Genomic DNA, 26,847 nt, shown 5'->3' with positions numbered 1-26,847 from the left:
ATCTGTGTTTTAAAAGTAGTTGGCAAAAAATGCTGAGGTTATATTGGAGAAGGGAAAGATTGGAGGCAAGGAGATGAATTAGAAAGCTGCTATAGAAATTCAACAGAAGCCTTATTAGGGCTTAACTCAGCAATAGCTGTGGGAAAGGAAATGTTTAGAAGGTGAAATTAATGAGATTCTCAGAATTAGTAGAGATGGTTTCTAAAGGCAGTGAGGAAGAAGTGAAGATAGCTCTTAGATTCCTACAAGGAATTATTTTGTATTTGGGGATTCATTTAGATATTAGTCATTTCAGATTTTACTTCTGATACATGTACATAGGTTTCCATATGGTATTCCATGCTAAAGAAGTGGAGGTATATATGATAAATGATAAACAAGAGATGAAAAATCTGCTTGAGATTCTGATTCTGTTTTAGTTTTAGAAATTAAGCAATTTTTTTAAAATTATCAAGAGGAGGACATGGTATGATTCCTGTGCCACACATTTTGATGTCTTTCAGACATCTTTAAAATGACAAAATAGGGCAAATTTGAAGTGGTAAACCTTTTGTATATGCTAGATTTACATGTAAGCACCTTTACATTATGAGACAATTATCATGTGCCTTACTGATATTATAATAGAAAGTTTTTTAGCAGAATTGACTCATGCTAGCTAACTTTTTTCTAAGAATAAAAAACAAAACATAAGACTGTAAGAACTAACTCTACTAACAAAAAAATGACTTTTTTCTGGCTTTAGTGAATTGTTTTATTCATGTTAGGATTTCACATTTAAACTCATTTTCTATTCATTTCTGGCAAGCAAAGATTTCAATTTTCTTAGGATTTTTTTCTCTCTAATACAGGGGCTGTTGTGTTTTCCTTAAGATATCAAGATCTTGAGTTTCTTAAAATATGACGATGCCTTTGATCATTTTAAACAATAGAAATAGTAGGAGATTATGCCAAGAAAAACTCCTTTAAGCCTGTGATTAATATAGTTTCCTTTTTGTACCATCCATAATGCATTTTATTTTTGTGACTATGTGTTGTAGATCTTATACAAAGCTAAAGGAGAAGATGTGAAACATAAATATACAATGAGTCCTGATCTTCCTCAATTTCTTCAGGCCAAGTGCAATGCTTACAATTTAAGTGATGTAAGTGTGGTTTTGATGGGGTGTGAAAGCCAGACCTGATAATAAAATAATAGAATTTTAGAGTATGACAAGGCCTTGACAATTTAGATCAATTTTCTCTAAAACCCCATTAGATCATACCTCATAATGATTGCTCTGAACTTCTTGAGTCGACCTTTTTAAGTGTGGTGGTGGTGCTGGTTTAGTCGCTAAGTACTGTCCAACTCTTGAGACCCCATGGACTATAGCCCACCAGGCTCCTCTGTCCATGGGATTTTCCAGGCCAGAATACTGGAGTGGGTTGCCATTTCTTTCTCCAGGGAATCTTCCCCACTCAGGGATTGAACCAGTGTCTCCTGAACTGTGGGCGGATTCTTTACTACTGAGCTAGCGTGTACTAGGACAACTGTTAGGGGATAGCCTTTTTCTTTGTTTAGACCTCAACCCCTATTCCTCTCATTTTCCTAGTTTTGCACATGAAGGAAGTTTTTAATCCTCCAGAAAAATAAGAATAAATGCTTTTTTTTAAACCAATAACCCTAAAAATTTTAAAGCTAACTACAGGTCTTCCCTAGATCTTCCTTTCATAAGACGCAACAATTTCGTTTTCTCCAGCTGGTCCTCACATACTGTGGTTTCTAGAACCTTGATTACTTTCCTCTGGATCCACTCCAGTGTCTCAGTATCCCTCTTCAATATGTGCCTAAACCAGACTTGGGTGAATAATTAGTACAGAGTCTAATAATTTTAGCTGTATAAAGTATGACATTTTGCTAAAGTAACTTTTTAAAAATTGAAATATAGTTGATTTACCATTAGCGTGACTTCTCAAAGTCAGTGTGTGCTATAGGAGATTCTTCTAGCTTCTCTCTGGGAAAGAACAAAACAATCCCGGCTGTTGAGGAATCACTGTGGCTAATGACCCCACAGCATGCCAACTTCTTTTTCCTTTTCCATCCCAGGTGTGTTATAAACGGGACTGGCATGATTTAATAGCCAAGGGCACCAATGTGCTGGGTGATGCTATACCCATCACTGCAGCCAAGGCATCGAGAAATATTGCCAGTGACGTGAGTAAAACCTCTGGGTGAAATATTGGTGGATTGCCTTTTTAAAAAGTAATCAAATGGGTGCTTGTTAAAGTGATACCACATTGAGAACAATATGTTGAATTAATGACATTGAAATTCTCCACAAATACTGCTTTGAAAACCTGTCACTTTTTCAACAATTTGTGGTTCTTTTTGGTTGACCCTACTTGGTACAGCTGTCATTAATCTGAAAGCAGCTTTCTCCTCTGATTCATAACCCAAACTACCTTCCCTGACACATTTCCCTCACAGCTCACATTTATTTTCAAGGAGAACACCCTGACTGACACTAACACAATAAATTCAGATGACTGTCTGCATTATAATTGTATTAAGAAGGTTGAGAAGATGTTAGATAAAATGGATAGATTTTATAAACCAAATGGGAAAAACCCAATTTTCTAGAATATAATTTTGATTTATTTCATCTATAGTAGAATTGATAACCATTTCATCTGTAATAGAAAAAATATACACTTGACTTCTTCCCATCATTGAAAAACAAAATTTTCCAAAAGCATGCACACCCATAGATTTCACTGTCATGCCCTATTCCAGTGGCTACAGTTTCTTTTTTAACATTTTATTTTGTATTGTGGTATACCCGATTAACAGACAATGTTGGGGTAGTTTGAGGTGAACAGTAAAGGGACTCAGCCATACATATACATGTATCTATTCTCCCCCAAACTTCGAAGAGGCTACAATTTTGTTTTGAGCCAAGAAAAGAAAGAAGCCACATGTAGAGACCATGTAGAAGATAGTATATAAGAATTCTACAGCCTTCCATTTAGGGCTGGTATTGAAAATGTGTTCCTCAAAGGTTTGCCCATCACTATGAAATCTAGTTTAAGGAGAAAGTAAAGGTCTAAAATATGACATTATCATTTCTCTTTTTAGCCCTTACATAGAACTTTTTCTAATATGTCTAGAAATCACTGGATAATCCTTTTGCCTGCCAAACTCTTGTTTATAAGTCAGTGCTAAACAACAGGAACAGAGCATCTTCAGAGTTTGGGTAGATTTGAATTCTTGTACATAAAAATTGAGGTTCTGACCTATTACCTAGAGTATAACTTAATCTATACCCCATTGCCAGTTTTAACCATGAGAGACCTCGGACAGCAGAGCTTTTGTAGTTAGGTTTTTACTGACGGGGAAGGGGCTCAGTGGTTCCTCCCTTATTCTTCAGTTCCTCAATTCATCTGCACTGCTTCAGCAGTAACCTAGGAGAGTAGCTGCTGAGAAATGGGGTTGGGTGAAAACACAGCTACTTACCTGCCTATGCAGCATCCAAGTTGATGCCACTTAAAAAGAAGAGGGTTTTTTTAAACCATATGAAGTTAACCTGAGACAACATAGTAATATTTTCTATCCTCCACCCAAGAGATATGAGTATAAACATCTTTCATGTAGAGTTCTTCAAATTTCTTCTGCACCTGTTGTATACATATCACTGCAATCAGAAAACAAAAGTATTTCTAGTATCCTGTGATGTGAACTAACCTGTTGGATTAGGAAAATTCACATCCTTGGAAAACCAGGAGAGATTGGTCTTACATTTTAGAATGTGTCATGTTTATATTAAGTATGAAAACTCAGTGGGTTTTATATAAAGTTTAACATGCAAATCATCTATAGAATTCATAACAAAGAAAAGAAACTGGTCCTGAATTTATCATGACACTCATTTATAACCTAGCACTGCTGGAAAAAATGCTTTCACTCTAAACTTTCTCAGGTTGGAGGGTGTTGGGTGGAGGTTATGGAATGCATTTCTTGCATCATCTTTTAGAAAGTGATAATATTCTTTGTGTGTGAATATACTTGTTGCACCCAATGTTCCCAGTGCTTAGGACTTTGCTAACCAAATTCTTCCTCTGCAGTATAAATACAAGGAAGCTTACGAGAAGGCAAAGGGAAAGCAAGTGGGTTTTAGAAGCCTCCAGGATGATCCCAAGCTGGTCCACTACATGAATGTGGCAAAGTTACAGTCTGACCGTGAATACAAGAAGAACTATGAAAACACCAAGACCAGCTACCATACCCCTGGGGACATGGTTAGCATTACAGCTGCAAAGATGGCCCAGGATGTTGCCACCAATGTCAACTACAAGCAGCCGATCCATCATTACACACATCTCCCTGATGCTCTGAGTCTTGAGCATGTCAGGAACGTGAATCAAATTCAGAGTGATGTGAGTATGTATGATACAGCAGACCTAGAGATGTTCATAATAAATGGGCGATCATTTCTTCCTATTTTAGTTAGACTTTGCAATACAATAAGATACTTGAAAAATGCACTTTAAAATACACAGTCATTATTGAAACAGTAAGAAAGGCATGGTAGGCAAGCTGTGTTTTACTAGCTTTCTGTGCTCTCCTCACGATCATTGACATCTTTACTAACTTATGGATCAAATATAGTGCCATATTCTACTAAGTACATAAGCCACCTTAGTTCTCAACAAGAGGGAATGGTTGCTCCTGGTGGGCCTGCTTCAATGGTGATATGTACAATGCAAAATATGAGCATTCTCTATTCTTTCTGAATTCAGAAAGGTTTTTTTGTTTTAACTCAAAGTCATTCTCTTATGCCTGTGTCTCTATATAGCGAGTCATCTGTAGTGAACCAAGAAGGTTTTGTGATTGCAGTGTGATTCATGGAGAGCTACATGAGGAAGGTGTTTAATATTCAGGGCATTTCCTGCTGCAGGAGCCAGGTTTTTGTAAAAATTGTCCTTGGTAAAAGGAAGAAATGGTGTTCATTTATTGTTGCTCAATGAGAATGTATCTCTCACACTGAGACAGAGGGGCCTAGGTGGACAGTGTGGGTGAAATGCAAAAGTTGTGGAGTTTTCAGTGAAATCAAGGAGAAAGCCCAATTTATTGTCAAAAGAGGCACATTTTTAAAGAAGTACCTGTGGAAATATGTGTCCTAGATTCCCTCTTGGAATGTATAATGCACTCTAATGACAGAACTGCTCTTTCTTATGATCAAATTGTGGGTAAGAAGCTCTGTGGCAGACAGCCAAGAACACCACTGTAGAAACAAGCATGCTGACAGGCTGCTCTTCTTTCCCCCTGGATAAAATTGCAGATTTCCGGAACATCCCTTGAGCGTGCTCTAGGATATCTTCTCATCTGAGATTACTCTCTTACAGAATGTATATAAAGATGAGTACAACCACTTCTTCAAGGGCATTGGGTGGATCCCAATTGGTTCTCTGGAGGTTGAGAAGGTCAAAAAAGCAGGCGATGCATTAAATGAGAAAAAGTACAGACAGCACCCAGATACCATCAAGTTCACAAGTGTGCCTGATTCCATGGGCATGGTTTTGGCTCAGCACAACACAAAGCAGCTAAGTGATGTAAGTGGTTTCCCCTCAAATGGTTTTGTCTGTGAATAACCCCGGACCAGCTACTCCACCGTCCTTAACTCAATCCGTGAGCATGCATCTGTGTTACTAAATCAGCTGCTTTCAGAGCTATATTCAAAGGGTTTTACCTTTGAAGCAACTTGGGACTTGAAGAACAGGGAGGAGAGAAGGAGGATGTTCCAAGTTTGCTTTATTTTCCAAATGTGGAGAGCCTATGTTATTCATAAGCAGACCCCTACATTATCGATGTGGAAAGAAATTATTACTATTATCAAATGTGACCTTGTCTGAATTGCAAACCTGATATTTATTGCTCTCAGTTGCAAGAGTTCTACCTAGGCAAATGAAAAGAAGGCTAATGTCTTGATCTTTTTGCCAAAAAAAAAAACAAAACCAAAAACCCCAAACATAGCCTTATATTCTAAGAGAGGCCTCTAGGGAGGCATGAAGTAGTTTACTTTCAGAGCCATCTGGAGTCTCCTTTCTAAGCTCAGGTCTATCTGGACCCTTTTTCTTAGTCAGAGGCTAATAACAATGCTGTGTTTCATCCCATTTGATAAGTTCAGAGTCATGTTACGATACCTCCACCAGAAAGAGGGCGGTAAATAGAAAACAAAGGAGGGAAGAAATTATGTGTGTTTGGTCCCAGATATATTTGAAGACAGGAAATGCATTCTTTGGCTCAGATTTGAGGGTTAACTGTGGATTTTATTTCTCAGACCAGTCCCACATTACCACAGATGTTTCAAGATTAATTCAATTTTAGTGGCACTAAATGGTATAGATTCTTGCAACTTCTCTTGCACTGACAAAGTGTCACTTTTCACGGTGTTTTCCCTGTTAGCTAGCAAAACCCTACACTCAGTTTATGAGCTCCCTGTCCCAGTAAATGCCATCAACGTCTCCTTAGTTACTCAAGCTGGAAAGCCGGCGGTCACCGCTGACACCTCGCCGTGTGAACCCGTGCATCAGTGCATCTGCTGGTTACCTCCCCACTCTCTCAGCCGGCCTGTTGGAGCACTTCCGTCTTTCAGGGGCCGCCAGCCCTAGTTCTGGCCTCCATCTGTCTCACGTGGACAGCTACAAGAATCCATTATCTGGACTCCCTGCCTGAGGTCGCACATGACAACCCAAAAGACCGTCTTAAAACATGAGTCATGTCCTTCTCATACTTAGAGCCTGTTAGTAACTTCTCAAACTCAAAATCTAGACTTGTTAACTTGGCTGAAACGAAAAGGCCCTCAGCTCTGTAGCCCTGCCTCCCCCTGTCTGATCCCTCTGGGACCCCCTCAGAGCCCTCTGTGACCTTCAGTCCCTCAAGCTGGCTGTGCCTTTCCAGACCCAGGACTCTGAATGCCCCTTTTCTGCCCAGACCCTTCCCCTTTCTTCATGTTTGAGCATCCATGCTACCTTTCTAGAGAGCCTTTGATGTCCCCTTTTGCTTCGTTCCTAAAGTTATTTACTTTACACCACAAATTCTAGCTAACACAAACTGCTAACCTTGCAGTTTGTGTTTATTCTGTTTGCCCTGCAGGACTATAAACTCCAAGGTCAGCTTTTATTTATTTATTTGTTTATTAAATAAACTTGAACACTTTAAACACAAGGACCTACCACACTGCCAATTGTCCCACACCATTGTACAATAAATATTGGTGGAATGAGTGGATGAATATGTCCATCAACACTTCCTCTGCATGATAGAGTAGCTAATTGCCTTGTGAATGGAAAAACACAAATGGTAGTCTTCCTTTTTAAAGGAACGTGTGCTAGGTGAAACTTACATTATGTTAGCTAACACAGTTCGCGTGCTGCCTCCTTTGTTTTTAGCTGAACTACAAGGTGGAGGGAGAGAAAGTGAAGCACAAGTATACTCTGGACCCCGACGTGCCCCAGTTTATTCAAGCCAAGGTCAATGCCTTCAACATGAGTGACGTGAGTATTTGGCCGGGTGCCTGTCTTAGTGTTGCACACAGGGGCCTCCCCTTTCCAGCTCTGGGAATTTTAGAGGGAGCCAACACTGAGTGTGGGCCCTTTGAGTCTTTGTTGGAGAAGCTCATTGAGAGGACAAGGCTGTCGGGTGACCCTGGAGCTGGACCCGGGCAATCGGAAGCTCCTTATCCTGCTCCTGTTCTTGGAATGTACATTCTGCCCACTGTTCCCAGTGGGAGCCATTTTTAAGGACTCGGCTTTGAGAGACCAATGTGTTGTTGAGACCACTTGGGCTGAATCTAGTTGAGGCCTAAATAAACTAGTATGGCTCCGGTGGGCAGTTGCAAACATCTGTTTAAGTTCCCTTGTTTATTAAACCTGTCACCTACCAAGCTGGAGAGTTTAGCCTGTTCCTTAAGTTTCTCCGGGGACCAATTTGCAAATCAATAGTCTCCAGATTGGATTCTTATCATAGAACATGAGGCTACAGGTAGCATTCATTTCATTTAATGCAGACTTTTCCCAAATGTGGGCTATGACTCATTAGTTGTTAAATTAATCTAGTAGTCTATGTTCCATTTTTTAAAAAGTGAAAAAAAATAAAATAAAATAAAAAGTGAAAGAAATTGGGACAGACATTGGAAAATCAGGAGTGCACAATCAGTAGTAATTTTAAGTATTGCTATCTCTGACTTTTGGCTATTTGTTAAACTTCTAAAAATGCTCAGCACAATTTTCTTTAGAAATTTTTTTTTTGTATGTGACTCGACTGGAGTGACTTAGCAGCAGCAGCAGCATCTCTCTTGGATACTTAATTAGTGGTGATGTTTAAATGTACTATTATGAATTATTTCATTTTGCTTTTAAATCAAATTGGTAAATTCTAATTTAAAGACATAGTCAAACCTGGATAAAATTGTTCATTTCTTAAAGGATGACTTAGTCATTCTTCCTAACATTTTAGACTCTCTTTTGTCACCAAATAGACAATCTTTAAGTACTCATTTTTATGCTTTTGATTTATTTAAAAGTTTTTCCTACTTTTATAAGTAATATTTAAACATTAAGGTTAATTAAAGCAGGGTAGTACTATGTCTGAATTTTTAATTTTACTATCCACATCTTTGTGTAAGTTTAAAATGCTTCATACAAAAAAAACAAGAAAATAAAAGCGTTACATGCTTATTATAGAAAAATTGAAAAGTATAGAGAATTATAAAAAATGAGTATTGTTATCCCACATTCAAAGCATTACCTTTCCACTGGTTTTTTTTATACAAACATATACAATTTTTACAGCAGTTGAGATCATGCTGTGTATACAGTTTACTGATATATTTTTTTAAAAGAATCTAGTAGATCCCTAAAAGATGAACAAAGAGCCCTAGCTCTGAATTTTTTAATAGAAAGGGATATATCATGAAGATTTTGGCATCCTGTTTAATTTTTCTTTTAATTATGTCAAATATTAAAATAATCTTTCCTTTTTTCCAAGTCTCATTATAAAGCAGATTGGAAGAAAACCCTTGCTAAGGGCTATGATTTGAGACCAGATGCCATTCCCATCGTTGCTGCAAAAAGTTCAAGGAATATTGCTAGCGATGTAAGTCTAATTTGAAAGTAGCAAGCTTTCTTTGTATTTTACAAATCTTTACATGGTATATGAGGTTATATGAGCTATATTAGAAAGCAAATAAAGGTTGTAATATAAAAATATTTCCTAATATCTTTTGTACCAATTTTTTTATCTTCTCTTAAAAATATTTAAAAGCTCAATTCAGTTATGAAGGATAGGACTTTTTTAAATTCTGAAATACTTGAAATTCTCATTATTATTATTATGAATGTGAAAACAATTTTTTATTTGGATTTTGTTAAGAAAAAAACCTTGGTATACTGAAATACCACTAAATCAAAAAAGTCTCCCAGTATTTTAAAAGAATACAATAGTGTATAATTTCCATAAAGAAAAACATCTGGTGACTTATGGAAAACCAGGAAGAATTATAGATCATATGACAGTATTTTAGTTCTCTGTTGTAAGTTTTATGCTTACTTATTTACTTACTTAATTTGCTTTTTACAAATTAAGTTTTATTTTCTATATGAATTGATATAATACCTTGACATAGTATAAACATATTCATTTGGAGTCTAGTATGTTGTTTTTATAATGTCTTTGCTGAAATTTACTCAGGATTATGCAAATATTTAATAAGGTAATACAAATTAATCAAAGAAGCATAGTAAAAACTATGTACACCAAATCCTTAATAAACTTTTTAGGAACCTTTGAGCATATTCAGAGAATCTACTTATGACTAATATAGATATAAGCTGCAACTTATTCCATTTTTAATTATCCCCAGAGCAGATCCCAAGAGCATCCATTGGAAATATTTTGGTAGTTATTTAAAAATACTAAAAACTTGGATGTTACATAGATTCAGACAATTTGTCTATTGCTTAACCTGTGATATAAATTCAATTGAACACTTTCCTACAGTCTACCCTATCAAACTTCCATTTGCTCTTCTTTTCCTTATAGTTCAAATATAAGGAGGCCTACGAGAAAGCCAAAGGCAAACAAATTGGATTTCGCAGTCTTCAGGATGATCCTAAACTGGTTCACTTCATGAATGTAGCCAAAATGCAGTCAGATCGTGAGTACAAAAAGGGCTATGAAGCTAGCAAGACCAAGTATCTCACACCTTTGGATATGCTCAGCGTGACAGCAGCCAAGAAATCTCAGGAGGTTGCCACCAACATGAATTATAAACAACCCTTCCACCACTACACCCTGCTGCCTGACGCCTTGAACGTGGAGCATTCCAGGAATGCGATGCAGATTCAGAGTGATGTACGTAGCATTCATCAGATTGTCAGCATAGAATGAGTTGTCCATGTCTACTGGTGGCTCACTCCATCCTAAACCTGGTTGGACTCACTGTAATTAGGGATCTTCTCCAGAATTGGAGGTTTTAGGATTTTACTCATTTGAACTATATATATATAGTTTTCTTTGGTTATTATATGTATTTTTTAAAACTTCAGATGTCAGACCCAGTATATGATGTATTCTGTGAAAGACTAAGAGGTCCAAATGGATGCTATAGAATATTCCTTCCAATGTAAAATTTTGTTAACTTTTCCCCAAGAAATTTAAATTTTTAAAGGGATTGGGTCAGGATTGTCTGTTCAAAACTACCATGAATACATTCACTTTTAGAATTAATTTCTTTTTCTGAAGGATGGTAGGGAATAAAATATGGGTTATTCTCACCATCTCCCTATCCTTTTTTTAAAAAATGGGCAAATAATCTGTCTGAAGAAACCCAAGCCTTGACTCTTTCTGCAATTAAATTTCCTTTTTCCTTGTAAAGAACTTGTACAAATCTGACTTCACCAACTGGATGAAAGGGATTGGCTGGATGCCATTAGAGTCACTGGAGGTAGAGAAGGCAAAGAAAGCAGGAGAGATTCTCAGTGAGAAGAAGTACCGCCAGCACCCCGAGAAGCTGAAGTTCACATATGCCATGGACACAATGGAGCAAGCACTAAACAAAAGTAACAAGCTGATTATGGACAAGGTAAGAACTCACCCGCTGGTCTCAGCCTCAGAACTCCCGCGGTGCTCGGGCCATTGAACCGGGCATCACCACTTTGACCTTCATCAGCGTTTTCATCTTTCTGATGATCATGGCCATGGTGGTGGAAGGGTATCTAGATTTGTTGTATCTAGGGGGCTCCAACTTATACTGACCCCAGGCTGTCAACACCATGCTGAGTGTGTGATGGAACCACAAAACCCCCTGTAGTGTGTGGTTGGGGCAGGAATGCATTTGTTTCAGTAGAAAGAGGGTTCCCATGTTTGATGATTTTTTTAAACTCATGTGCTCAGTCTCATCAGCCTATCTTCTTGCTGTTTGCTTCATTTTCCAATATCAAGTTGACCCTCTTCTGCCCTGGAACTGTGGGTCTCTCCCTCACCCTGAGAGAGCACACTGCAGATTTGTCCTGCAGACTATATTCGTATAGTCATGTACGGCCTTTCTTGTTGCAGAGGCTCTACACTGAGAAATGGAACAAAGACAAGACCACTATTCATGTCATGCCTGATACTCCAGACATTTTACTCTCCAGAGTAAACCAGATCACCATGAGTGATGTAAGTAGGTGAACAACAGCAACAAAAATGAGGGGCAGGGAGGCTGAAGGAAACTAGTATTTGTGGGATATCTGTCTCCCACATGCCAACCACTTTAAAATCAGGATCCCCGTTCTAACCTGACTAAGAGGCTTGCATTTTTCTACTTCGTCATTTAGAAACTGTACAAAGCTGGCTGGGAAGAAGAAAAGAAGAAAGGATATGATCTGAGGCCTGATGCCATCCCAATAAGGGCTGCAAGAGCCTCCAGGGACATTGCCAGTGATGTAAGTGCTTCCTCTGGGCTTTGTTTAATATAAAGGAAAAAAGCAAATGAGCCAAGCTTGTGTGTATGTAGGAGCTACAGTCAGCTCTGTTCAGTGTTGGTGGGACCCCCATCCTTTGTAATACACACGACACGTCCCTTCCACCCAGCCCAAGGACCCTCTAATCATGTGTTCATTATTTAATGTAAAAGGTAACAGGGTCTTGTTATAATTAAATTGTGCTATGTGCTAAGTTGCTTCAGTTGTGTCCAACTCTTCGAGACCCCATGGACTGTGGCCCTTCAGGCTCCTCTGTTCATGGGATTCTCCAGGCAAGAATACTGGAGTGGGTTGCCATGCCCTCCTCCAGGGGATCTTCCTGACCCAGGGATCGAACCCGCTTCTCTTAAATCTCCTGCATTGGCAGGCAGGTTCTTTACCATTAGTGCCACTTGGGAAGCCCCAAAATTAAATTGTTAGTGGGCAATTCTAAGCAAACATCGAGATATGAGCTATACATTTTACCCAGAAGATTTCATTACCAGGCTCTTTCCTGAATGTAGAGAAATGGTGCCCTGCAGCCTTTTCCATTGGTTACCTGGCTGAGTGGGAAAAGCCTCTTTCTAAGTCTCCCTAAAGCAACTTATTTGCACCTCTCTTTGATTAACTCTGAGACGATTCTTTCCCTCATGGTCTCAATTCTGGCAAGAAATTTGAAGTAAAGTAGTTTGCTCCCTGTGCCATCCCCAGCAAATCTTCCTTTTCTAGAGTAGCCCTAAATCCATGAATAAGCTAATGGCATCTAGTGAATTAATTTTGTTCTCTTTTCTTCACTGTCTCTTGTCCATGTGCCTTTTCCATCTACAGTACAAGTACAAGCAAGCCTACGAACAAGCCAAAGGCAAACAGATTGGCTTCCGGAGCCTCGAGGACGACCCCAAGTTGGTGCACTTCATGCAGGTGGCCAAGATGCAGTCGGACCGGGAGTACAAAAAGGCATATGAGAAGTCCAAGACATCCTTCCACACCCCGGTGGACATGCTTAGTGTGGTGGCCGCCAAGAAGTCTCAGGAGGTGGCCACCAATGCCAACTACAGGAACGTGATCCATACCTACAACATGCTTCCTGATGCCATGAGCTTGGAATTGGCCAAAAACATGATGCAGATTCAAAGTGATGTACGTGACAGCCACGTTTGCAGAGCATTTATTTTGAGATGATAAGCAAATTATGAAAGACTCTAAGTCATGACATTTTGAAAATCCAAAAAGAAATTCGTATGTAATTTCCCAATAAGATATTTCATGTTTTACCTTAGATTGAATTTTTTTAAACACAAAGGAATGAATCTGATCTATTATTGTTGTGAGCATTGCTGGATGTTAGATTCAGGAACAGCAAATGAATTTGGTTTCAGAAAGAATTTGTTGAAGGAAATACGTATAGTTGAGAAAGTTGGCAGTTTTTACAGCTTCCATACCTTTTATGGTTCCTGATTAAGGAATAAGAGATGAAGCAAAAAGTCAGATAACTTGAGAGCTATTGCCCCTCATTCCCAAACAGCTTTCAATTCTGACCTTGTAATTGCCTTTCTTACTTACTGATGAAATAGGAGATGATGGCTGAAACAGCTATTAGAATAAATGTGAGGAAGGTACAAAGGGTGGAAAACCAAGAATTCAGCTACAGAGGCCCTTTGGTGGCTGGGAGAAATGAATTTAAATTATGAACTAAAGGCAGGCCACACCAAGTCTATATATTTTTTTTAGAAATGTAGGAGCTGAGCTATAGTTGGAGGGGTACATAAGTATCTGAGTGAAAGCAACTATGGTACAGTTATAGAGGGAAATGTCAGAACAGAGGAGGGAAGCAATGAAATTTGCACAAAGTACTGATGAGGTTTTCTGGCATACCTGAAGGAGTTGTAACTGTGGTGGCTGCTCAAAGGCTTATAGCTAAAGATAGAAATGAGTCATCTATTAGCCAAGGGGACTTGGAGGTTTTTGTAAGAGTTAGTCCAGCATGGTCACCTTTCTTGAGATAGTAGTCACATGGTAGATTGATCTATTTGGTATTTCTTAACATTTTTTTCTTTATGAAGGTATTGAGAGAAATCACAAAGATACTACTGCTTGTTTTAAATTTCTCATGCAAAGAAATGTGAAAAAGAAAGTTAGGGATATAAGTAGTTGAAGTTGAATATACTATTGGTTGAAAACTGAAGGGGAAACCTATGGAATATTAAATACCTGCTCATGATTCTAAGAAGCTGTGATTTCTTCTCATCCTCAAACTTTTCCTCTTTTGCAGAATCAGTACAAAGCTGATTATGCTGACTTCATGAAAGGCATTGGATGGCTCCCTCTGGGCTCCCTGGAGGCTGAGAAAAACAAGAAAGCCATGGAGATTATCAGTGAAAAGAAGTACCGCCAGCATCCAGACACTTTGAAGTATTCCACCTTGATGGACTCGATGAACATGGTTTTGGCCAAGAATAATGCAAAAATTATGAATGAAGTGAGTCTTTCAATAATGTAGTGTTAACTACAGAAATAAGCCAGGAATATCTTACATTTAATCTACAGGTTTTGATAATAGTTTTAGAGCATCATAGTTAATGTTTCCTCTAAAAAAGGGTCTTATAGTTAAAGAAAAAGATAGAAATTAGTCCTAATAAAGTGCCCTCTTCAAATGTTTAATGAACCACCCTACCCAGTAAACGTAAGTATAGACTTTTTTAATGCAAATCTTGAAAATGAGTCCTACTTGTTTCAGGTGAAATTGAGTAGAAGTTCATAATGCTGAATCAGTAGATTGTAGGGCTTATAACAGCTATGTGTTGCAGCCCACCCTTGCTTGCTTACTCTTTGCTGGAATAAAAGAAAACTCCTAGATTACATGGTTGTAGCAGCATTTCTGAGCCAGAAACTTCTCTGGCCAATCCTGAGAGCAATTGCTCTCCACCACTAGTTCCTTGGATCCATAATGATTCCAGTCTTTAGAAAATTCTCACTGTAGTTTGACATTATTAGCGATTAGTTGATTTCATGACCAACAAGCAAACAAGTACATCACCCTGTTTTGTTTTTACCCTTTTTCCTTGGACACATGTTTTCAAGTTGCAGATAACAGAATAATTACAGCAGCATTGATTATATTGGGCAGATCACAACTAGAAATGCCATTGATTAACCAAAAAGGGGAAAAATAATTTGGACCTAACATGATACAGTTGCAGAAAGTGATGTAGAAAGAGCTGTATTATGCTAAGTTTCCAAGTAAATCCTCTGGAATCTTCTGAGATAGAAACTTGTCAAAAAGATCAGACTCTTTGAAAGGGACTTGTCAACACAAGGCACAAATCTCAGTGTCCCTTTTAAGATATAGAATTATAAACTATCATAAACATACATTTATTTTTTAAACACTTTTTAATTTTTCCAGTGTTAATGATTATCATTTTACACTACTGATGCCAAGATGAGAATCATAGAAATAGCAAATGCTAGCACTGAGAAGTATCTTGGTGATCATCAGGTTGAATCCCTTTATTGCAGGGCTGAGGAAAGTGTGGCCCAGAGAGGCAAGGCACCTCCCTTAGAGACACACAGCGGGTGAATCAGCTGGTCTAGACTAGAGCCAGGACTCTGAGGAATAAGCATTGCTCTTTCCACTAGAATTGCACTGCCTAATACTATAGTCACTAGCCACATGTGATGACAAATCTAAGTCAATTAAAATTAAATAATACTAATTCAGTTCTTTATTTACATTAGTTACATTTCAAGTGATTGGTAGCCCTGTGTGGCTAGGAGTTGTGTTGGTTGACACAGAACATTTTCATCACTGCATAGTTCTGATTGGTTGTGTTTGTCTTGAAGAGATCAGAAAATTACTGCTTTCTTAAGTAAAGTTTCATTGTAACACAGCCACAGCTCTTCATTTGCATATTGTCTGTGGTCACTTTTGCACTGTAATAGCAGAATTGATTTGAGTAGTTAATAGCAGAGATTCTGTGACTTGCAAAACCTAACATTATTTACTATCTGACTCTTGACATTTATCAACCCCTGATCTAGAAGAAGACTCTAGAAGATTTGTTTTTATTTTTTAAATCAAACCTGGCTAAAACAGAGATAGCATTTTTCACCTACAAGATTTCCAGAAATTAAAAACCTGTGTGATATACAGTATTGCAAAGAAAGTTAATGTAAACTACTTTTTGCTAGTGTTAATTAAAATTAAAATTCATCCACCCAAAGCCCTTCAGAAGGCCTTATGTAAGTGCAAAGATATACATATGTACAAATACATGTTAGTATTTGTTGCAGGTTAGGGTCTCCAAAAGGAGATGCTGAGGTGGAATTTGGAGTACAGGGCATTTTTCGGGGATCAGTACCCGTGGGAGGCAGACCTGGCAAGAGGGGTCCAACTGGGATGCTGGCCTTACAAAGCCTAGGTCAGTGCCAGGGCTCTTGAGTGGACACAGCCTGTCAGGAGTGTCCTGTGCTGGGTAAAATGGCCAGGACTTCGTACCTCGACTCTGAAGATCCCTGTATGTGGCCACCGGGGAGATGTACTCTTGAGTGAGGCAGCAAAACCCTGAAGCTCGTGACAGTTTGGAAGCTGTCTGCAAACAGTTGGGGCACCAAGTCCTTCTTTGAATGAGTATCTGGGTGGTGCATCTCCAAATCACCACAAAGATTATGGCATCATTGCTTACTGTAGAAGAAAATGAAAACAACAAATTAAATGTCTATCAATGGAGAACTGGTTAAATCAATTAGGTGACACCTCTTCATGGAATACCACGCAGCTCTTTAAATGAGTGAAGTTAATTATTTTAAGAAGGCTAAAAGATGTCTAGCCTATAATATTAAGTAAAAAAGCAAGATGTAGAATAATATATATAACTTCATTTATATTTCAAAAGGACTATATGTGGATTTTAATATGCCTAGAAAATTCTAAGATGGAAATGCTATATCCAGGCTGTAAAATAGGAAGACAGGACATTTTACTTTCCATTTTACATTCTCTCCACTATCTTGTTTGAGCACATTTTTCTTTTAAACTTTAAAAATATAAGAGTGAGCTAACAAAACCACATAAATTATTGATATTTGTGTAAAATAATAAGTATGTATGGGGCTTCCCTGATAGCTCAGTTGGTAAAGAATCTGCCTGCTATGTAGGAGACCCTGGTTTGATTCCTGGGTCGGGAAGATCCGCTGGAGAAGGGATAGGCTATCCACTCCAGTATTCTTGGGCTTCCCTTGTGGCTCAGCTGGTAAAGAATCCACATGCAATGTGGGTCCCTGGGTTGGTTTGGTCCCTGGGTATGGTCCCTGGGTTCGATCCCTGGGTTGGGAAGATCCCCTGGAGAAGGGAAAGGCTACCCATCCAGTATTCTGGCCTGGAGAATTCCATGAACCATATAGTCTATGGGGTCACAAAGAGTCGGACACGACTGAGCGACTGTCACTTTCACTTTCAGTGTATATGTACTAAATGACTTTAAAAATTTTAATTATTGACTTCCATTGATTTCTTTTTCTTTCTTTTTCTTTCTTTTTTTTTTTTTTAACTTTCCAGTACCTCTACAAAAAAGAATGGGAGGCCGACAAAACCAAAGTTCACATCATGCCTGATATCCCCCAGATTATTCTGGCAAAGGCAAATGCAATTAATATGAGTGATGTAAGTAAGATTCCCCTTGCTGTCATCTTTCTTTACATTTGAACTAGTAAAAACAAAGTAACAGATTAATGTTTCAATTTTGAGAGAGAATGTTTTGAAAATGAGTGGGAATCCACAAATGAGCACCTTTCTCTTTCTCATCTTGCTTTGATAAGAATAGGAATAGGCCTATTGATGGAACTTGGACCCAGCAGTTAGGAATTCAAAGGGAGTTGGATTTTGTTCTAGGGGTGGGTACTTTTATCAAACTAGGAGAATTAAAGAGAATGGCTTAGAGCCCAGGATAAGAGATAAAGAGTGAATCCCAGGACTCTTAGAGTCCTTCTACCAAGCTTTTGAAATGTTTCTAAAGAGGGAGTATTGGGAAAAGTTAAATGGATAGGGAAGAACATTTTGAAGAATTTAGGTCAAGCCCCATAAGGAATGTGCAACACGTACTGTTAGAAACTGCATAGGGGTTTTATTTCACTTCCTTTCTCATCTTAACCAGTTGCTTGGAAACCCTCAAATCCTACCAGGTATTTTTTCTTTTGTTTGTTTGAATTACATAGGGATTTGGGATAGTTGACTTCTTTTTGGATTGTAGAATCCATACAATTATACACATAAAAATGTCCATTGCAAAACAGTGAAAGTATTTTGATGAAAGAACACAGCTATTTTGTTTTCTTCTCTTAACTCTTATTTGAGAAAATGCATCAATAAGAATATACTGGACTTTCACATTTCTAACTTCAGTGCCAGTTTAGTCTTTGAAAATAAATTCAGATTTTCCTATTTAGAAGAAAACTGTTTCCTTTGCCTCTCTTTCCAGAAACTCTACAAACTTTCTTTCGAAGAGGCTAAAAAGAAAGGCTATGATCTCAGAACTGATGCAATTCCTATCAAAGCTGCCAAGGCCTCAAGAGAGATTGCAAGTGATGTAAGTCTAAAGGAAAGCAGTCACGTGACTGGGGGTTTCTATCCTACCAAAATAATAAGGGCTGAGTTCTAGAAACACTGAATGAGTAAAACATGAGGGAAAAAAAAGCATGCCTGCTAACAGTAGCCCCATTATGTTCTATGAATGTGTCTTAACCTTGCTTTCATATTTTCTTGGATATTTCAAAAAAATAGAATGCCAGTCACATTATGACAACTTAGATGTCAGCTCCCCGACTCATGAGATCTGGATGAATTTACTTTGGTCTCCCTCACCAAGACCGTAGCCTGTAGAAATCCAAAGCCATTCACTAAGTCTTCTTAGTGAAGACTTGTGTTTTCCTTGCCTACTGCCTCGTAGACTGTCTTCCTAACAGGATGTCTCAGAAAGGGCTGTGCTGGGGGTGCTGATCTTTTGTTCTCATGATAGCTGATTATTAAATAATTATGAATTTTGCAAACCCATTGTTCAGCTATTGACAGCTTGATAACAGCTGTGATGGGAGTCTTTATACCAGAGAAATTGGCAAATATTATAAATTGGGGCTTCCCCGCTCCCAGAGAGCTGGTGTGCCTCTTTACCATTGACATAACACATCATCTCAATGAGATTCACTTCTTTCATTTGTTTGTTTCAATAAGAAATCCACTCGCAGTGAACATTAATGATTTGGGGGAAGTGGGAAAAGTGCATTCAGAGCACTCTTTCCTTAGCCATCCCCCAGGCATACTTTCTCTTTCCTCCACCTTCTCTGCTCTTCATCTTTTCTTCCTCTCCATCCCTACCCCACTCCAGCTTCATCCCAAGAACTCCATATTCTCCTCCCTCTATTGTTCTGGAGTCATTTGGCTCTCCCAGATCATAAGCCCTAACTTGCACACCTGAACCCATGAGAGACGGGTGGAATATGAAGCTTTCCATGTATCAGGATCTCCCCATTATAGAGGGAAGTTGGTGATAAATAGCAAAATTTCTTCCCCATTACACCAGTATGGAGAATCTGAAAAAGAACTCCACAAATATAAAGCCACCCTGAAAGTATACTGTGTGTCTCATAACTGAGCCTGTTCTCATCAGTGTAAGACCGGCTGGATGATTCCTTGGGGCAACATTAAACTGCTTGGAGCAGTCTGCTTTTTTTTTCTTATTTGCTGTACTCTTATTACCTACTACAGGTCCCTTTTAACAACAGCATAAGAGCAGAAATCAGTGTGGTGTATTGTCACAAGATCAAGGTTCTAATCCTTACGGACCTTAGCAAGTCACTCATCCCTCTGGGTCTCAGTTTACTCATCTATAAAATGGGGGCAGTAAGAATAACTTTGCCATCTACCTCACAATGTGTAGTTGTATCAGGTTACATAAATAAATGTGAAAAACGTATTCTCTGAACTGCAGAATTCTATACAAGTATCATTTTTTATGAAATATAGAACATTGACACTAGAATGATATCTGGTCAAGGGAATTGCTCTGAATAAATATTCAAATTTTCTTCACAGTATAAATACAAACAAAATTATGAAAAGGAGAGGGGGAAGATGGTTGGTTTCCGTAGTCTTGAGGATGATCCCAAATTAGTTCATTCCATGCAAGTGGCCAAAATGCAATCTGAGCGGGAATACAAGAAAAACTATGAGAAGACCAAGACCAGCTACCACACCCCTGCCGACATGCTCAGCGTCACGGCCGCCAAGGACGCCCAAGCCAATATCACCAACACCAACTACAAGCACCTGATTCACAAGTATATTCTCCTCCCTGATGCCATGAACATCCAGCTGTCGAAGAACATGAATCGCATACAGAGTGATGTAAGTGATCTTCTTTCTGGGTGATGATTGCGTTCCTAGCGTGAAAGGGGAGATGACAGGCTCCTATGCCACATTCTTGTGTCTGAATTGATAAAGTAGAATGTGCTTCCTCTCTCTATAGAATGAATATAAGCAAGACTACAATGAATGGTACAAAGGGCTTGGCTGGAGTCCAGCTGGTTCCCTAGAAGTGGAGAAGGCCAAGAAAGCAACTGAATATGCCAGTGACCAGAAATACCGCCAGCATCCTAGCAACTTCCAGTTCACAAAGCTGAATGACTCCATGGACATGGTCCTTGCTAAACAGAATGCCCATACCATGAACAAGGTAAACTGAACAGCCAACCTTCCCCGCAACTCCCAGCCAGGCGGGGCTCGCAGCCTCTGGTTCTTGTTTGGGAAATTTTAATTTGGACTCATCACTTCTATGCTGTGGCAAACAGTACCAGAGCACTCCCCTACACCATTTTTTTCTGCTCCCTACCTCTTATTTTTATTTCCCTTGCCCTTCTAATTGAGTTAGAAATAATTATTTCTTTTAAATTATTTTTTAAGTCTGATTTTATTTTTGGTGTCTTTCCTGAATTATATATTACTTTAGTTACTAAATTAATTTAACCTAATTAAAATTGAGTGCATTCAAATGTTATGTTATTTTTTTTTATTTTCTTGTTTGACCTGAAAAGTTATTCCAATTTTAAATGTGTTTTTTTTTAACTTTCTAGTACTTATACACTGTTGATTGGAACAAAGATAAAACGAAGATTCACGTGATGCCAGATACACCAGATATTTTACAAGCCAAGCAAAATCAAACCATGTACAGTCAGGTAAAATAATAATTAAACATATTAAATGATGTCATGGCATATAATCGATGTAAATGCTGAAGCTATGGAAATGAATGACTCAAAGTGGTTAATAGAGGGATGTTGCAATTTATGGTGGTTAGAAGCAAGTGAACGGCTGTGATTATATATTCCATGGAGGTAGGTATTGTGCCTCTTTTGTTTATCTCAGTACTAATTGTGTTTGGCACAGTGTAGAAAATCAATAAATCTCAAGTTATTGAAAGAAAAATGCACCAAACAGACCTGATATGAGCTTTGACTTTCCCATTTATGAGTTGTGTGATATTGGGTTTAAGCCTTAGTTTGTTCATTCCTAAAATTGGTACCTTTAAAGTGCCTATGACATTGAATTGCTGTGAGGACCAAATGAGGAATTCCATGCACAGCTCTCATCACAGTGCCCAGCACACAGTAAGCACTGGGTGACCTTCAGCTCTTTTTATTATTGTCCAGTTGAACGTACGTGCATCCATTCAATGAATTTGAGTCAAAAAGATAAACTTATTTTTTGCACCTTACAAAAGGCATTTCATTTTCTATGACTTTTATCATTTAGATAATTAAAATTTTGTTACCTGACCTTTTTTTAATCAATTACTTTAATATCTATATTCAAATTAGTAGGCCTAGACTGTACTTAACTATAGAGGAAATATACCTAATATACCTGATATGAACACATTGTGTCTGAATGGAAAAAGCCATACTCAACTATACTATTAATACCAAGGTAGTGGGGAGTGAGTCTCAGAGGCAAAAAAAAGAAAAGTTGAAGCCAGATCACTTAATGTTAAGTCATTGCTCTGTTAAACAGCTTATATTCTTTTTTATCCATATTTTTAGAGATAAGATAGATGATGTTAGAATCTGATGTCTACTCTTTAGGTAAACTTCTGTTCAATAATCCTTTGTGGTTTTAATATACACTGAATAATGGTAAATATTTTCTTTAATTTTCAGAAACTCTATAAACTTGGATGGGAAGAAGCTTTGAAAAAAGGCTATGATCTCCCAGTTGATGCAATTTCTGTGCAGGCAGCCAAAGCTTCCAGAGACATCGCTAGTGATGTAAGTATTTTTTTACTTCTATGAGGATATATTGATGTCTGAATCTAGTACTTTAGTGTGCTAGTAATGATTTTTTACAGATAGTCCTCACCTTTCAAAATGTGATGCAATCTCCTTCATCTTCTCCTATCCTCTTCACTTACCCCAATCCACTCTTCTTTCTCACTGATTGAATATCAAAAAAGGGGCTTCCTGAGTAGAGACTGAGCCAGAGAACCTATAAGACACATTATACTAAGTCATGTTGCTTCTACACATTACAAAAGAACCAAAAACTTTGTTTTCCTGCTTGCCTGCAAATAATTTTCCTGTCTTATATTTGTCTGTTTTAGACGAACTCAAAGTGCCAGACAATACATAACCTTAACAACCTGATGTTAATAGATTTTTCTTTGCACATATTTAATATTCACTGTCATTTCTTTTTATTTAGGCCATCCTTGCTTTTACATAATTATAATAAATTGGCTCAGGGTGTAGAAAATACAGGAAGTGGCAGGAATTTAGGTTTAACATACAGCGGGCTTAACTTTCCCCTGAATATCTGGTTGAAAGTTCATAAAACAAGGATATTCGCCCTTCAAGGTAACTTTCTTTTTTTTTTCCTGGATGCATGCAGCCTGTGGACTCTTAGTTCTCCCACCAGGGATTGAACCCCGGCCACAGCAATGATAGCGCCAGGTCCTAACCACTGGACTGCCAGGGAACTGCCAAGGCAACTTCTAATTATGATTGGAAAGGGTAGTAAATTTGGTGAAAAAACTGGATACAGTTCCTATTGGTCAATTAAATTTTTATAAATATTCAACTTAGAGATTCCACAAACTCAAACATTTCATTTTGTTAACCCCAAAAATTAAACACCAAAAATTTGGAGAATTTCAGTTATAGAGAATAAATTACCAGAATTTTGTCACAGCCTCTTAATCAAAATCTTTAAATCAAAGCAAAAGAAGGATTTGATTTGGAGAGAAACCATGTCTAAACACAATCTGACAATAAATTCTAAAGCTATAAGGGAAATTTCTCTCTAATTCAGTTAATCTGTGGCACTTCAGAAGTGTTGGGAAATTAGATGATGTGTTATTACCCACTGTCTGGCTTGTAGGTCAATATCTCATTAAAATGAATCAATGCAATGATGAACCTAAAGCAATAGTGATGTCTGACTGGTCCTCAGAAAGTAAACTCATTTTCATTTAATGTTAGAATTCCCTATGAGGTAAAGATAGTTTAGAAAATTAAGACATTGCGTCAATACTTTCCTAAGAAACAACATTTATTTTCATGTAAGTCTGTTGGAAATTTTTGAAATCTTACCCTAAAATTGAATTACCTTTAAATGAATTTCCCACCATTGTAGAGATTTTATCTCCTCTCAGTTTCAAATGGTTCTTGTATCTATGCCACCTAAAGAGATTAGAGCTATTTTTATCAATACTTAATAAGTCAGAATCACAGAATTTAGTTAGAAGATAACAATGTTTATTTATTTATTTTTTTTGTATGTTCTTTTTTTTTTTTTTTTTAATTTTTCAGTGGATTTTGTCATACATTGATATGAATCGGCCATAGAGTTACACAAATTCCCCATCCCGGTCCCCCATCCCACCTCCCACTCCACCCGATTCCTCTGGGTCTTCCCAGCCCACTAGGCCCGAGCACTTGACTCATGCATCCCACCTGGGCTGGTGGTCTGTTTCACCACAGATAATATACATGCTGTTCTTTCGAAACATCCCACCTTCACCTTCTCCCCCAGAGTTCAAAAGTCTGTTCTGTACTTCACAATTTAATCTAATCTCCCACTCAACATCATTCTCTCCTTTCTTATAGGTCTTCTCTCCATTCTAATAGGTCTCTGAATATTTACAAATATAAGAATTTTTGTGTCTTTCAGAGCAGTTTGTTTCTTTGCTGGATCATTTCTAATTGCCATTACATATTTCCTTATTTCAAACTTAAACATGTTACTGGTCAGCCTTAGATGTGTGTTCTAGAATGCCACAGAGTAGCATATTTCCCTTTTCACCTGATATCCCTTCAAACATTTCAAGTTTCTTATTCTCCTTTGGTTTTAGCTTAAATCATTCCACTTGTGATGTATTCTATATTTTCAAAACAGAGTATCTTAAAACTTGGTGTTGCGTTACTGTTTCAGGTCAGGCTGAGCAAATGAACTTCTGATTTGCCTTTATCTATACTCCTACAGAATCTCTTACAGAAATATACTTTTTAAAAAGCAATTTTGTGATATTGCACACATTGAGCTGATGGTCCATGTAAGTTCCTGAGCATTTTTAATAAGACATAACCATGAAGCTGGGTAACAAGAGAGAGTAGAACGTACTTCTGCAAAGTATAATGTGTGTTCAGCATCTGGCATCAAGTAAATGCTATTATCCAATTATTACTATTATTCTTGTCATTGTCACCAACAATAATGCAGTTTTTCCCAATTGAATCTAAATATTGGATGTCACTATTACTTTCTTACATTTATGTGTTTCATTTTGACCTATCTTGGCAGTATGTTGAGATCTTGTGGAATTTTGTTTCTATTCTAACATATTTGGCAGTTTTATGAGCAACAGAGGAATAGATCCTGAACAAGACAAGTTTATATGACACAATTACATGGCAAACCACTAAAAAAACCCTGCAACTTAATAAATTAATCTACACTATTAGGCCTGCTCATCAAGTCCAGAATCTTCCCAATTTTTTTTTTTTTTTTTGCCACTTAGCTATACTTTTCCCATTATTCCTATAAGCATTATCAAATGCTACTCTAGAGTCAGCATACATAATGTCTAGCACATTCCAACATGTATTTCTGCCTCTAGTTGAATTTAATATCTCATCATAACCTGCCCTGATACTCAGCTACATTATGTCTTCTTAGAAGCCTCTACTTAAGCTTTCACATTTCTTTTTTTTCTTTCCTCTTTTTTAAATTTACATTTGTTTATTTTTAAGTGGAGTATAATTGCTTTACAATATTGTATTTGTTTCTGCCATATGTGAGCATGAATTAACCAGTTTGCACATTTCTTACTAAGTTAAATGAAATTCTCATTGCAGTTTTGGAAATATGCAAACAAAAAAAACAGAGTTTAACTTGTGTTTGCGTTAATAAGAGAACTGTTTCCTCTGATTTCAGTTTAAATATAAACAAGGCTACCGCAAGCAAATCGGCCACCATATTGGATTCCGGAGTCTGCAAGATGATCCAAAGCTTGTGTTGTCCATGAATGTAGCCAAAATGCAGAGTGAAAGAGAATACAAGAAGGACTTTGAGAAGTGGAAAACCAAGTTCAGCAGCCCAGTGGACATGTTGGGGGTGGTGCTGGCCAAAAAATGTCAGGCCTTGGTCAGTGATGTCGACTACAAAAACTACCTGCACGGGTGGACGTGTCTGCCTGATCAGAATGACGTGATCCAAGCTAAAAAGGCTTATGAACTACAGAGTGAGGTCAGTTTCTACTAAATCTCATAGTTTATATGTATAGTACTTCATATCTCATATGAGTGATCATTTAATCATAAAGAGACAGAAACTACATAGACAAATTATTATTGAATATCTAAAACATACCTTTTTTTGAAATGCATAGAATTGTTTGAGTCAAGGGTCTGGATGAGGATGGAATTTTGATGACATGGCTTGTATTTTCACAGAATTTGTATAAGTCTGACCTTGAGTGGTTGAAAGGCATAGGATGGAGTCCCTTGGGTTCTTTGGAGGCAGAAAAGAACAAACGGGCTTCAGAAATCATCAGTGAGAAGAAATATCGCCAGCCTCCGGATACTAACAAGTTCACCAGCATTCCTGATGCCATGGACATAGTTCTGGCAAAGACAAATGCCAAAAACAGGAGTGATGTGAGTACCTCTTCGGAGATAAAAGAAACTAATACTGCCAGATAATCCAGTAGTTGCTCAACAGTATTTGCTTAATAAATTAGTAGCATAACATAGCATTGCATCACACAGCATCAATTTTTTATTTTGTTACTTCATTTGAATTATCAGTTACCCTACAGTGGATCTTATAAAAATGAGTTAGTATCAATTTTTGTCACCCAAAGCTTGCTTGCTTATTTACCCAAAGCATAACAAGAAAACTATTGAACATATTTCTTTATTTGAAACTTGTGTGTGTTGAAGACCCAGATGTACAGTGTATTAGAAAGAGAGATTCTGAGTACCTTACACAGGCACAGGGGAAATGTCATAAAGAATATATTTTCTTTCAAGTGATTATAATACAGTTCACTTAGCTGAATCACAATAGATTATATACATACAAATATAAATAAATATATATATCTTCCATTTCCTTCTTATTTCCTTCTCGAGCACTGATTCCAGTGTCTGGTATGATACTAGGTGCTCATACTAGTAAGTATTTATTGAATAAAATAAATGAAAGATGTGTAGAGTAATTCTATGCAAGGAAGGGAAAGATTACTCTACCTTCCTCAGTTAGAAGCATAACCCTGAAAATTACAGAGCATTGAATTATGTACACTAAGATTTTGGAGC

The 26,847-nt window shown here is 37.7% G+C and overlaps 1 protein-coding gene across 17 annotated transcripts in view; it reads left to right on the top strand.

Annotated features, from left to right (window-relative positions):
• The window catches only part of NEB (nebulin), a 204,397-nt gene that overhangs the window by 47,170 nt on the left and 130,380 nt on the right, over window positions 1-26,847 (top strand). For all 17 annotated transcript variants that reach the window (XM_065931527.1, XM_065931542.1, XM_065931541.1 and 14 more), the window contains exons 35-54: window positions 1,041-1,145; window positions 2,087-2,194; window positions 4,102-4,413; window positions 5,383-5,589; window positions 7,429-7,533; window positions 9,026-9,133; window positions 10,079-10,390; window positions 10,914-11,120; window positions 11,594-11,698; window positions 11,857-11,964; window positions 12,811-13,122; window positions 14,255-14,461; window positions 17,540-17,644; window positions 18,459-18,566; window positions 20,069-20,380; window positions 20,502-20,708; window positions 21,106-21,210; window positions 22,192-22,299; window positions 25,463-25,774; window positions 25,981-26,184. In XM_065931527.1, the coding sequence (XP_065787599.1) occupies window positions 1,041-1,145; window positions 2,087-2,194; window positions 4,102-4,413; window positions 5,383-5,589; window positions 7,429-7,533; window positions 9,026-9,133; window positions 10,079-10,390; window positions 10,914-11,120; window positions 11,594-11,698; window positions 11,857-11,964; window positions 12,811-13,122; window positions 14,255-14,461; window positions 17,540-17,644; window positions 18,459-18,566; window positions 20,069-20,380; window positions 20,502-20,708; window positions 21,106-21,210; window positions 22,192-22,299; window positions 25,463-25,774; window positions 25,981-26,184 (3,657 nt within the window). The remainder of the gene's footprint in view (window positions 1-1,040; window positions 1,146-2,086; window positions 2,195-4,101; window positions 4,414-5,382; window positions 5,590-7,428; window positions 7,534-9,025; window positions 9,134-10,078; window positions 10,391-10,913; window positions 11,121-11,593; window positions 11,699-11,856; window positions 11,965-12,810; window positions 13,123-14,254; window positions 14,462-17,539; window positions 17,645-18,458; window positions 18,567-20,068; window positions 20,381-20,501; window positions 20,709-21,105; window positions 21,211-22,191; window positions 22,300-25,462; window positions 25,775-25,980; window positions 26,185-26,847) is intronic.

Source organism: Muntiacus reevesi, chromosome 3 (genome assembly GCF_963930625.1).
Source record: "Muntiacus reevesi chromosome 3, mMunRee1.1, whole genome shotgun sequence".
In the NCBI taxonomy this organism is placed as follows: Eukaryota; Metazoa; Chordata; class Mammalia; order Artiodactyla; family Cervidae; genus Muntiacus; species Muntiacus reevesi.
This window is presented reverse-complemented; position numbering and strand designations above follow the sequence as displayed.